Genomic DNA, 12,161 nt, shown 5'->3' with positions numbered 1-12,161 from the left:
TGGACTGTCTCAGGGGCCTCCTTGCACAACCTACACCTTGGGTCTTGTCTGGTGTGGTAGATCTGGGCCTCTATTGCTGGTGTTTAGGGCCTGTTCCTGGGCTGCCAGGATGAGGGCCTCTGTGCTGTCCTTGAGTCCAGCTTTTTCCAGCCATTGGTAGGATTTACTGATATCAGCCACTTGGGTTATTTGCTGGTGGTACATCCCATGTAGGGTTTGTCCTCCCATGATGGTATCTGGCACCTCAACCTCCGTTCCCTGTTGTCTGAGACATCACTGAGCACATTGTCTGTTGAGGCTTTGTCCCTGATGTATTTATGGATCTTAGTTGTTTCGTCCTGGACAGTGGTTCTCACACTCACTAGTCCTCTGCCTCCTTCCTTGCGGCTCGTGTACAGTCTCAGGGTGCTGGATTTGGGATGGAACCCTCCATGCATTGTTAGTAGCTTTCTGGTCTTAATATCTGTGGCTTTTATCTCCTCCTTTGGCCAGCTAATTATTCCAGCAGGGTATCTGATTACTGGCAAGGCATAGCTGTTTATCGCACGGATTTTGTTCTTGCCATTGAGCTGGCTTCTCAGGACTTGCCTTATTCGTTGGAGGTATTTAGCTGTGGCTCTTTCCTTGTGACCTCATCGAGGTTGCCATTTGCTTGTGGTATACCTAGGTACTTGTAACTGTCCTCTATGTCTGCTATTGTTCCTTCTGGGAGTGAGACCCCTTCTGTGTGGATGACCTTCCCTCTTTGTGACCAGCCGACCACATTTCTCTAGTCCGAATGACATCCCAATGTCAGTGCTGTAGATCCTGGTGGTGTGGATCAGTGAGTCGATGTCTCGCTCACTCTTGGCGTACAGCTTGATGTCATCCATGTAGAGTAGGTGACTGATATTGGCCCCATTTTTGAGTCTGTATCCGTAGCCAGTCTTGTTGATAACTTGGCTGAGGGGGTTCAGGCCTATGCAGAACAGTAGCGGGGATATATATATATATATATATATATATATATCCAGTCAGCTATATATATATATCTGTCACATACCTTACAGTCACAACAAAATAACAGTTTTAACATCTATGTTAAAAAGTATTTTTTTTTTTTTTTTTGTAGAAACTAGTCTGTATGTGCAAAATGGCAACACACACACACCAACCTGTGCATGGCTTGGATTGATTACAAGAAAGCCTATGACTCAATGCCGCATACTTGGATCATTGAATGCTTAGAGATGTATAACATCAACAGGACTCTGAGAGCCTTCATTGCAAACTCGATGAGGCTGTGGAAAACCACCCTTGAAGCCAACTGCAAACCACTTGCACAAGTGTCCATCAAATGTGGCATATACCAAGGAGATGCTCTGTCCCCGCTACTGTTCTGCATAGGCCTGAACCCCTCAGCCAAGTTATCAACAAGACTGGCTACGGATACAGACTCAAAAATGGGGCCAATATCAGTCACCTACTCTACATGGATGACATCAAGCTGTACGCCAAGTGTGAGCGAGACATCGACTCACTGATCCACACCACCAGGATCTACAGCACTGACACTGGGATGTCATTCGGACTAGAGAAGTGTGGTCGGCTGGTCACAAAGAGGGGGAAGGTCATCCACACAGAAGGGGTCTCACTCCCAGAAGGAACAATAGCAGACATAGAGGACAGTTACAAGTACCTAGGTATACCACAAGCAATGGCAACCTCGATGAGGCCACAAGGAAAGGAGCCACAGCTAAATACCTCCAACGAATAAGGCAAGTCCTGAGAAGCCAGCTCAATGGCAAGAACAAAATCCGTGCGATAAACAGCTATGCCTTGCCAGTAATCAGATACCCTGCTGGAATAATTAGCTGGCCAAAGGAGGAGATAAAAGCCACAGATATTAAGACCAGAAAGCTACTAACAATGCATGGAGGGTTCCATCCCAAATCCAGCACCCTGAGACTGTACACGAGCCGCAAGGAAGGAGGCAGAGGACTAGTGAGTGTGAGAACCACTGTCCAGGACGAAACAACTAAGATCCATAAATACATCAGGGACAAAGCCTCAACAGACAATGTGCTCAGTGAATGTCTCAGACAACAGGGAACGGAGGTTGAGGTGCCAGAATACCATCATGGGAGGACAAACCCCTACATGGGATGTACCACCAGCAAATAACCCAAGTGGCTGATATCAGTAAATCCTACCAATGGCTGGAAAAAGCTGGACTCAAGGACAGCACAGAGGCCCTCATCCTGGCAGCCCAGGAACAGGCCCTAAACACCAGAGCAATAGAGGCCCAGATCTACCACACCAGACAAGACCCAAGGTGTAGGTTGTGCAAGGAGGCCCCTGAGACAGTCCAGCACATCACAGCAGGGTGCAAGATACTGGCAGGGAAAGCGTACATGGAGCGACATAACCAAGTGGCAGGCATAGTGTACAGAAACATCTGTGCAGAATATGGACTGGAAACCCCAAGATCAAAGTGGGAAACACCCCCAAAGGTGGTGGAGAACACCAGAGCTAAGATCCTGTGGGACTTCCAGATCCAGACAGACAAAATGGTAATGGCGAACCAACCAGACATTGTCGTAGTGGATAAACATCAGAGGAAAGCCGTTGTGGTAGATGTAGCAATACCAAGTGATTGCAACATCAGGAAAAAGGAGCACGAGAAACTAGAGAAATACCAGGGCCTCAGGGAAGAACTGGAGAGGGCCTGGAAGGTGAAGACCACAGTGGTACCTGTGGTCATCGGGGCCCTCGGGCAGTAACCCCCAAACTGGAGCAGTGGCTACAACAGATCCCAGGAACAACATCAGACATCTCAGTCCAGAAATGTGCAGTCCTTGGCACAGCCAAGATACTGCGCAGAACCCTCAAGCTCCCAGGCCTCTGGTAGAGGACCCGAGCTCAGAGGATAAGAACCACCCGCGGTGGGTGAGAAGGGAATTTTTTATATATATATATATATATATATATATATATATATATATATATATATATATATATATATATATATATATATATATATTAAGTTTATTTGATGTTTATAGTTATAGTTATAGTTTATAGTGCAATAGCTAATTAGGAATGATTATCTGGGCTCATTTCTCAGCCACGATTAAAGTAAGAAATTACTTTTTGTATCTATGAAATGTTGAACTTTGAACAGGATCCTGCCGAAATGTTGATTCTGAAAAGAAATTAAAACTTTAGAAAACTGGTGGGTCGTTCCCATTTATGCTGAAAATATCTGGATATATTACTTTTATTTCTGCTGATATTTGTGGCAGGATTCATTTAAAAGCTATTTTTCTTTGTCAAAAGTGAATTTTGTCAATTTCATTGGTTTTCTATGTAAATCAGTGCTGCTGTAATCCAGTCTAATCACATTTATTATGGTTTAAAATACTAGTCTAAACAGATTCAATGCATACTGGTAATTCATATAAACAAATTTTAATACAATTTTAACTTTTGACAATTATTAACCAGTTTTACTAATAAATAGTGTCCAGTTTGTGTCAATTACATCGTATTATGGTTTCAAATCATGTTTTCTATGTGTTGTTTCTGATTTATGAAATGAAACTTGTCCCATTAACAGTAATTGGATCAGGAGTGTTTTGGATGTTCCTGTTATTTCTGCTCTCGCGCTTCCCCGTCTGTCCAGCAGGTGGCAGCAGAGCTCCGACCCGGCCGCGCTGTTTGTTTGGAGTCGGAACTCTTCCAGGTTCTGTTTCTTTAAGGCCCGGACCGTTTCGGCTGTGATTCGGCTGTGATTCGGTTGCCGGTTGCCACCCCGCGGCGCCCGCTCAGTGGTCGGAACCGGGTCCCAGTGGTCGGAACCGGGTCCCGGAGCCCGGCTCTCTGCGTGCGGTTGGGCCGCGTGTCGGTGACCTAATGAGGGGGAGGCTTTTGTTTGGCCCCCGCTGCAGGCTGCGCTTCCCCCGGAGGATGCCACGACGAGCTGCGGCTCCTCCTGCACGGACAGCGCAGAGACCCACAGAATCACGGTGAGTGGGTTTGTTCCTGCGTGTTTTACCCTCGTTATAATCAGAATAATAATAATAATTACTCGCGATGCTCGTCTCCCATCAGGCGACGTTTGTTTACCTCCAGAGAATAAACGATGTTCCGGTTCCGAAGGTTCGGATCGCGGTAAAGCTGGTCCGGGTCTGTGGAACCGGTCCGGGCGGTGCTGATGCATCACCGCCGGTTCTGATGGAGGCCTGACATCATCAGAACCATGAAACCAAAACGGAACCAGATTTCAAATATGAATCATTATAACCTGGATCATAACCTTAATCTGAGGAGATTATTACAGCTGCAGGTCCAGATGGAGCCCAAATGAAAATAATGAACAAAACATGTTCAGTTTGAGTTTCTGGCATGAAATCAGACTCAGATGTTTCTGCTTTGGGTCAAACAGGAGGAACCAAATCATCTGTTCCCTGTTTATTCAGATGTTCACATCGTGCATCGATCTGGAAGGAGACGGTTCTGAAATCTGTAGCTCCGCTCCAGAACCACATTTTATTTTAACACAAAGAGCAGAAAATGTTTCCTGGAGCCCAATGGGTCAGAATCCCAGCAGATCCCTGAAGCCTTCATTCCAGTTTGGTTTGGTTTGGGTCGGTTTGTCATGAGGGGAGGCCGGCCCAGAAGAACCACGGCTGGTATCAGAAACTCTCACTAGTTCTTCCTGAGTGCAGACGCAGGACGTAAAGAACAGCATATTTTCTGCTCTCATTCGGACCCAGACCCTGAGAAGGTCTCCAGCCTCCTTGGCGTTTCTGCAGCCAGCGCCGGGCCCGGTTTGGTTTGTCGGCCGTCCAGGTCAAGCAGTGCCGTCCAGTCTCTCCCAGTTTGGGCCTCCACCCTTCAGACTGGGACTGCCGCCAGAGCTCGTGTGCGATTTACTCCCAACCACAGCAGCCGCCACCATATGCTTCAGATGACGACTTCCTCTGGGGGCTTTCAGCAGCCAGACCTCAGTATCAGCAGAACTGCTGCCCTGATGCACGTTCAAACACTCCTCTGCTGATTTACAAGCTATGAAATCATAACCAGCGGAGGGAAAAGTGTGTTTCTGCCTGGTTTATAAAACTTAAAGCCAAAGTACTCTGCGTATGTGTGTGTCTGGGGTCTTCAGGTGCAGAGGATCTTCTGCACACTATCAGTTTAGGAAAGAACATCATGTAACCGACATGGGCTGGAGAAAGAACCACCGACTCCAACCAGGAGAAGCAGGAAGATTGACGACCCGCTAGGTTCTGTTTCTGTCTCCTTTCATTCCAGCTGAAGATGTGAGTCTGACTGGATAAACTCTGGCCGGGTTGCAGCTGCAGTTTGGCGTTTCCTCCTCATCATCGACATTCCTGTTGAGTTAATTTGGGATTTTAATGTGTTATTTGCACTGTTCCTTTTCCAGGAATGGCTTCCATGGACCCGGTACAAACATTTTATTTATCCTCACATACAACCTCAAATGTTTAAATATTTTGGTAAATGTCTGTTAGCAAGTTGATCTGAGCCAAACAAACTCCTGGCATCGTTCCGTCTGCAGAAGAGTTTGTTTAAGCTGTCGGTTTCCTGAATCAGACTTTTAAGCCTCTGGTCCAGAATCAGTCTGCGTCCTTGTTTTGGATCATCTTGAATCCGGCCAACTGGTACCAAGTCTCAACCTTCTACCATGAATTCCCGGAGTGACCATAACACCCGCGAATACTTGAGATTATTGAGACATTCACATTTTAATAGTCCAGACACAAAATATACCTGAATATGCACAAATACACTCGGAGGAAACGGTCTTAGCGATGCAGTGGACGCGAAGGTCTGCCATCTTTCCTTACCTCATACAGCCACTACCGTGCTTCACTTCGCTCTTTGGTCTGAAAGCCTTAAATCCAGAAGCAGGCTGACCTTTGACCATGAAGCTTTTGTGTTGAGGACATTTGACTTGTCCATGTGGACAGCGGCAGGTTTAGTTCTGGGTCTATAGAGGTTCTGGGTCTATAGAAGTTCTGGTCTATAGAGGTTCTGGTCTATAGAGGTTCTAGTCTATAGAGGTTCTGGTCTATAGAGGTTCTGGTCTATAGAGGTTCTGGTCTATAGAGGTTCTAGTCTATAGAGGTTCTAGTCTATAGAGGTTCTGGTCTATAGAGGTTCTGGTCTATAGAGGTTCTAGTCTATAGAGGTTTTGGTCTATAGAGGTTCTGGTCTATAGAGGTTCTAGTCTATAGAGGTTCTGGTCTATAGAGGTTCTAGTCTATAGAGGTTTCTGGTCTATAGAGGTTCTGGTCTATAGAGGTTCTGGTCTATAGAGGTCTGTGGTTTCTGTAGTGAGGTTTACTATAGACTGGTTGGTTCTGAAACTGACCAGTTTCCACCGCTCTCAGGGAAATGATTGGGTCATTTTTCTTTAACTAGCCCAGCATGTTCGTACCTGAATAGCTCAACTTGTTTGACCTGATTAGTTGTGTTTGCAATAGCTCAGTTTTTTTCTTTTCTAAGTTTTCTTAAATTTCTAGTTTTGACCTTTTTTGTCAGTAGATTGATGCAACAAACCAAATATGAGACTAAATAAACGTTGAGATCTGAAGCATTAAGAAGGTAAAGCGTCGGTCTGATGGACGGCTGCGGATCCTCACGGCTCTCTCTCTTTCCTGCTGGGAGAAATGGAGCCTTTTGCTTTGGGGATATTCCTAATCCAGATGCTTTGTGTTCTGCAGAAAGCCCAGATTACCCGAGCATGCCCTGCCTTTGTGTAGGTCAGGATGGATAATGTAGATTAAGCAGGATTAATAATCCTGGTGTTTTGTTTGGGAATGATATGTTTTTAGAGATTTGAAAGACTTGGAGATGTTCTTCCTGGTACTAATGTCCAGAGGTAAAATCCCAGGAAAGTTTTGCTGATGTGCTCATCAGACGTCTTCCTGACAGAAGACTGCAAACATCTTGTGGAACATATTCCTCGTTAGAGCGGTGTGGTCTCATGATGAAACTTTGCCGTGCAGTTTGAGCGCATGTTGGGATCATTGCCACATTCATGACCCAGTTTGGACCAAACTTCAGCTGTGGGACAGTTGGACCTCATTGACTGTGGAGAACCTCTGGTCCACTCAGACTGAGACCCTTTCCCAAGTCTTACCTTCACCCCAAAAGGCCAAGTTGACCTTTTGACTTTTCACATCTCGTCTCAGGAGAACAGAAAACTTCTGCTGATGAGATTTCCGGTACATATCCTCGAGTGAATACTCAGTCTGACATCTACGGCGGTCAGTAGTGGGACTGTTGAAGGAAGCGTAAAGAGTCGGGTGTAGGCGGTGTGTCTTGACTTTAACAATAACGATTATTTGTTCTGTAGAGCCAGAGAGGTTTTGTTGGAGCACACTGCAGCAACAAACCCATTGCTGTGAACTAATGGATGCTAAATCATCACCTTGTGCTGCCATGCTTTACTGTTAGTGTGAAGGTCCAAACGTTTGTTGGCCAAACATCCCTAATTTGGTCTGGTCTGTCCAGAGCACGTCGTCCTTCTTCAGGCTCTTTCCTTTTACCATGACTGCATCGTTTCGCTACGCTAGCATGAATGTACATTACTGCGTTGATCTTCTGTGAAGTCATTACATTCAAAGCGTGCTTAAGTGCTTCCAGCTCATCCCGTTGGTCTGAACAGTCGCCCACTCATCGCTGCTCTCCGTCTCTAACTCACTCTGCTCTGCTCTCTCTGCAGATATTGACATGAAGAAAGACATCAAGACTCTAATAGCAGAGGAACGGGCCGACATCATCCTAAAATATGCTACGGTGAGTCTCTGCAGATCAGCTTCCTGCAGATCTTCCTGTTGAATCTGCGGCTCTGCAGAGTTCAGAGGAGGTTGGATGGTTGTGGAAAAGCCACTGGGAACGCTGGGAAGGATGGAAGCAGGATTTAAGATGTTTGTTTGTGAGTTGTGGTTGGTGCCTGTGAGGACAATAAACGAGTGGGAAGATGCATGTTTGGCTGCCAAAGGGCTTTTATTATGTAACAGAGTGTTTGTGTGTGACGTTAGGATTATTGGAGAACAACAGATGATTTAACTGCAGAATAACCAGTGATCTGGGTAAAACTCCTCTTCCCATACTGTCCTCTCCAGAACCTGTGTTCTGGGTCTGAATGGACTCCTCCTCCTCCTCCTCCTCCTCCTCCTCCTCCTCCTCCTCCTCCTCCTCCTCCTCCTCCTCCTCCTCCTCCTCCTCCTCCTCCTCCTCCTCCTCCTCCTCCTCCTCCTCCTCCTCCTCCTCCTCCTCCTCCTCCTCCTCCTCCTCCTCCTCCTCCTCCTCCTCCTCCTCCTCCTCCTCCTCCTCCTCCTCCTCCTCCTCCTCCTCCTCCTCCTCCTCCTCCTCCTCTCCTCCTCCTCCTCCTCCTCCTCCTCCTCCTCCTCCTCCTCCTCCTCCTCCTCCTCCTCCTCCTCCTCCTCCTCCTCCTCCTCCTCCTCCTCCTCCTCCTCCTCCTCCTCCTCCTCCTCCTCCTCCTCCTCCTCCTCCTCCTCCTCCTCCTCCTCCTCCTCCTCTCCTCCTCCTCCTCCTCCTCCTCCTCCTCCTCCTCCTCCTCCTCCTCCTCCTCCTCCTCCTCCTCCTCCTCCTCCTCCTCCTCTCCTCCTCCTCCCCTCCTCCTCCTCCTCCTCCTCCTCCTCCTCCTCCTCCTCCTCCTCCTCCTCCTCCTCCTCCTCCTCCTCCTGTATTTCTCTCTGTTATGTCAACACTCAAACCGCTGAGAGGTTTTTCTGAACTTTGCTGCTTTAACCAGATTCTGATGTCACTTTGGTTTTACTGTAAAAACTGAACAGCATCTGATTTTACTTTTCTTCATTCTTTTCTCCTGATTCACTTTGTTTTCCTGACTGATTTCTTCTTACTGTTTTATTTTGAAAAGTCTCTTTTGTGCACTATACTTCATATGAATATTATTACAAATTGTTTATTGTTTAAAGATTCAATCCTCTTTTAAAACAATTTCCAGGTTACTTTACCTTCAGTGAACTGAAACAGCTCAGAATCAGTTTTTGCTGTTTTCATATCAAGTTTCTGACATGGAATCTGTTATGCTGTAAATTAAAATATTGAAAATTATTACGTTTTTGTAACATTTTGAAAAGTCTTTTCTTTTCCTATTGGCTGCAGGAGGATTCAACATGTCCGCCCTTCCTGACTTCTTCTTCCTGCCAGTAAATGTGGTTGTTTTTGTGTTTCCAGGGCAGGCAGGGCGGCGTGGAGATCGACCCCTGGGAAGATGCTGATTACAGCGTCTATAAAGCCATCGACCGCTTCGGCTTCATGCAGTAAGTCGCAGCATCATGTGGCCACTTGGTGGCGCTGTGAGCAGCTCTCTGCTGGTCGTTGCCTGATGCTTTGTTTGTTCCCTGCAGTGAGAATGAGCTGCCGGCCCCAACAGTTCAAGAGGAGAAGGTAAAGACAGAAAACATTTCAAAGCTCAGGAATCAAACAGTTTCTGTTGACTTTCTACTGTCTCCTCAGCGGAAGCAGCTGGAGGTCGAGAGAGCAGAGAAATGGCTGAAGATGGTGAATAAATGGGACAAATACAAGAACAGTGACAAGGTGAGGCACCACTGGGATGCCGTAGATCTAGAAATACGAGTCAAAACAGACAGGCTTCCTGTTCCAGGACCTCTTAAAACGTGGATTGTGTCAAATACAGCTAAACTCAGCAGAACTCTTGAGGTTTCCTGTCCAGCAGAGTCTGACTGAATTTACTGAAAAACCTTGAATGTCTGCGAGACTTTTGGTCTGTAAAACATGCATATTTGTACTGAATGTATTTTTATCCTGATTTATTCCCGATTGCTGCAGAAATCTCTTTAAACATCACTTTGCTGTGACTCTGGTCGTGTTAATCATCTGATCTCTGTGTGACTTTCTGAATATGTTTCTGATGTGACGAGTTCGGCTTCGTTCCTGTGAAGCCTGGCGCTGACTCAGTCTGCTCTCTGCTGGCTGGCAGATGGTGAAGCGGGTCTATAAGGGCATTCCCCTGCAGCTCCGGGGCCGGGCCTGGACCCTGCTGCTGGACGTGGAGCGGACCAGAGGGAGAACCTGGGAAAATACGAGGTGAGGATTCATTCTCTCGTTCGTTCATCAGATTTCGTCGTGTTCCTGAGTTCGTTTTGCTGCTTTGACTCTTAGAAAATGAAGGAGCAATACAGACTCTGTTCCTCTGAGATCAAGCAGATCGACCTGGACATCAACAGAACCTTTCGGAACCACATCATGTTCATGGACCGCTTCGGGGTCAAGTAGGTTTCAGTCCGAATCTTTCTGAGTGACATTTTCAGGAGTCAGTGAGGAAGAGCCTGTTAGTCCAACAGCAACACAAAGAGTCACAGACAAACTGAACGAAACATAAACGCCATGTTTATATTCACACAAGATCATTTTCAGCTTTTCTGAACAACTTATTTTAAAAACTATTTTTAGATAATAATGTAAAAATAATTAAACATTTTATTGACAGCATATCCAAATCATGCATGCCTGAATTTACAAGTTAAAAGTCAGGTAGAAAAAAGGTCAAATAAAAATAAATGTTTTAACTCCAGTAGAAGCAGAAAGTTCTCATCCAAAACAGATGTTTAATAAAAGAGCTAATTTGTTACAACGCCTGAATTAATGTGTGAAAATGATCCAATCAGATGGATGAAAATATTAGATTACCTGCAATTACAAAAAACAAAATAATAAAGGAGTGAAAAACACAAACATGATTACAAAATAGAGAAAAGATGCAGGCAGAAAGAAACACATTAACACAAAACAAAGAAACTGAACGACTGACAGTTTATCAGATTTCTACATCCATCGATTATCATTCCAGTTCTCATGTCTTCAGTATGTTCATCAATTCTTCTACCAATTTTTCTCTCAGTTTTATTGAATCTTTAAATCCCTGAGATGTTTTTATGCTGCTGCAGCTTCTCATCTACAGGCTGCAGAGTGAAAATGTTTCTGATGAAAAATGTCCAGTTTTCTGAGGTGGATGAGAATTAAAGTACAGTCAGAAAGTATTCACATTTGTCACATTTCAACCACATTTTGGGATTCAGACGGAAAGAAATGTTTAAATGGAAGGATTAGATCTGAAAAGTGTGGCCTGCATTTGCATGAATATTTCTGTTTTGCTTGTACAGAAACTCCAATGGATGAAATGGAAACATTAGGAAAGAGTCTGAGGTTATTAATAACGTGATTGATGTGTTTATGTCTAATCTCTGATGTTTCCCTCTCCTCAGGCAGCAGTCGCTCTTCCACGTCCTCTCTGCATATTCAGTTTATAACACTGTAAGTAGCTGCTTTCCTTCCAGTTTAACCAATAATCATGTTGGATGTGAAATGTGTGCAGGTTTTTCCTAACAGCCTGCTGACACGACGCTCTGCAGCAAACATCTCATATTCTGCTGTTAGGCTGCAGACAGGCTGATCACTGAATCTGGATCAGTTTGCAGTTCAGTGCTTCACTCTGCGACCAGAAAAACAACGTCTTTATATTCTGTAGAGAAATTTTACAGTGGATCTTTCTGCTAGTTGACCTGAAGCTGAACCAGAACCAGCGACCGCTCCGGCCCCGCAGGACTGGACCGTGTGTTTTTATGTTGTTATTTTGTTCTGTGTTGTCTGCCGCCTGCAGGAGGTGAGCTACTGCCAGGGCATGAGTCAGATCGCCGCCCTGCTGCTGATGTACATGAACGAGGAAGACGCCTTCTGGGCGCTGGCGCAGCTGCTGACCAACGATCGGCACGCCATGCATGGTGAGCTGCAGAACGCCGCAGGGCAAAATGTTTTCACCTCAAGACCTCCAGTCTGCTGCGACTGTTAGGCATGATTCTGGCTTGTGCTAAAAGTCACAGGTCAGGATTTATACTGGTGGTTTTTAGGGGATTTCTGAAAAAGAGTTTTTGAGAATCTCCGGTTTGCAGATACGACTTAATAAACTGTCCTGTGGAGCTGTGAAAGAAGACATAAAGAGTTTTAAAAACATTTTCTTACCAGGGAAGTTTCATGTTCCTGATCCAAAGTGATGCATCATCTCTCCTTATATGGTCGTGCACATCCCACGTCTTGCATCACAGTGAGAGAAAACTCCAGAAAAGACCAACCGTGGTTCT

General features: G+C 45.6%; 1 protein-coding gene across 1 annotated transcript in view; it reads left to right on the top strand.

The window, feature by feature from the left end:
* Positions 1 to 3,703: 3,703 nt before the first annotated feature.
* The window catches only part of LOC129356080 (USP6 N-terminal-like protein), a 12,040-nt gene continuing 3,582 nt past the window's right edge, over positions 3,704 to 12,161 (top strand). The window contains 10 exon segments of the mRNA XM_055025692.1: positions 3,704 to 4,007; positions 7,736 to 7,809; positions 9,238 to 9,323; positions 9,411 to 9,450; positions 9,520 to 9,600; positions 10,004 to 10,079; positions 10,082 to 10,110; positions 10,186 to 10,295; positions 11,289 to 11,337; positions 11,684 to 11,804. Coding sequence (XP_054881667.1) covers positions 7,744 to 7,809; positions 9,238 to 9,323; positions 9,411 to 9,450; positions 9,520 to 9,600; positions 10,004 to 10,079; positions 10,082 to 10,110; positions 10,186 to 10,295; positions 11,289 to 11,337; positions 11,684 to 11,804 — 658 coding nt within the window. The 5' untranslated portion in view covers positions 3,704 to 4,007; positions 7,736 to 7,743.

The sequence above is a fragment of the Poeciliopsis prolifica genome, unplaced genomic scaffold, assembly GCF_027474105.1.
Source record: "Poeciliopsis prolifica strain line A6 unplaced genomic scaffold, Auburn_PproV2 SCAFFOLD155, whole genome shotgun sequence".
Lineage (NCBI taxonomy): Eukaryota > Metazoa > Chordata > Actinopteri > Cyprinodontiformes > Poeciliidae > Poeciliopsis > Poeciliopsis prolifica.
The sequence above is the reverse complement of the archived record's forward strand: the minus strand, read 5'-3'. Positions and strand labels throughout refer to the sequence as shown.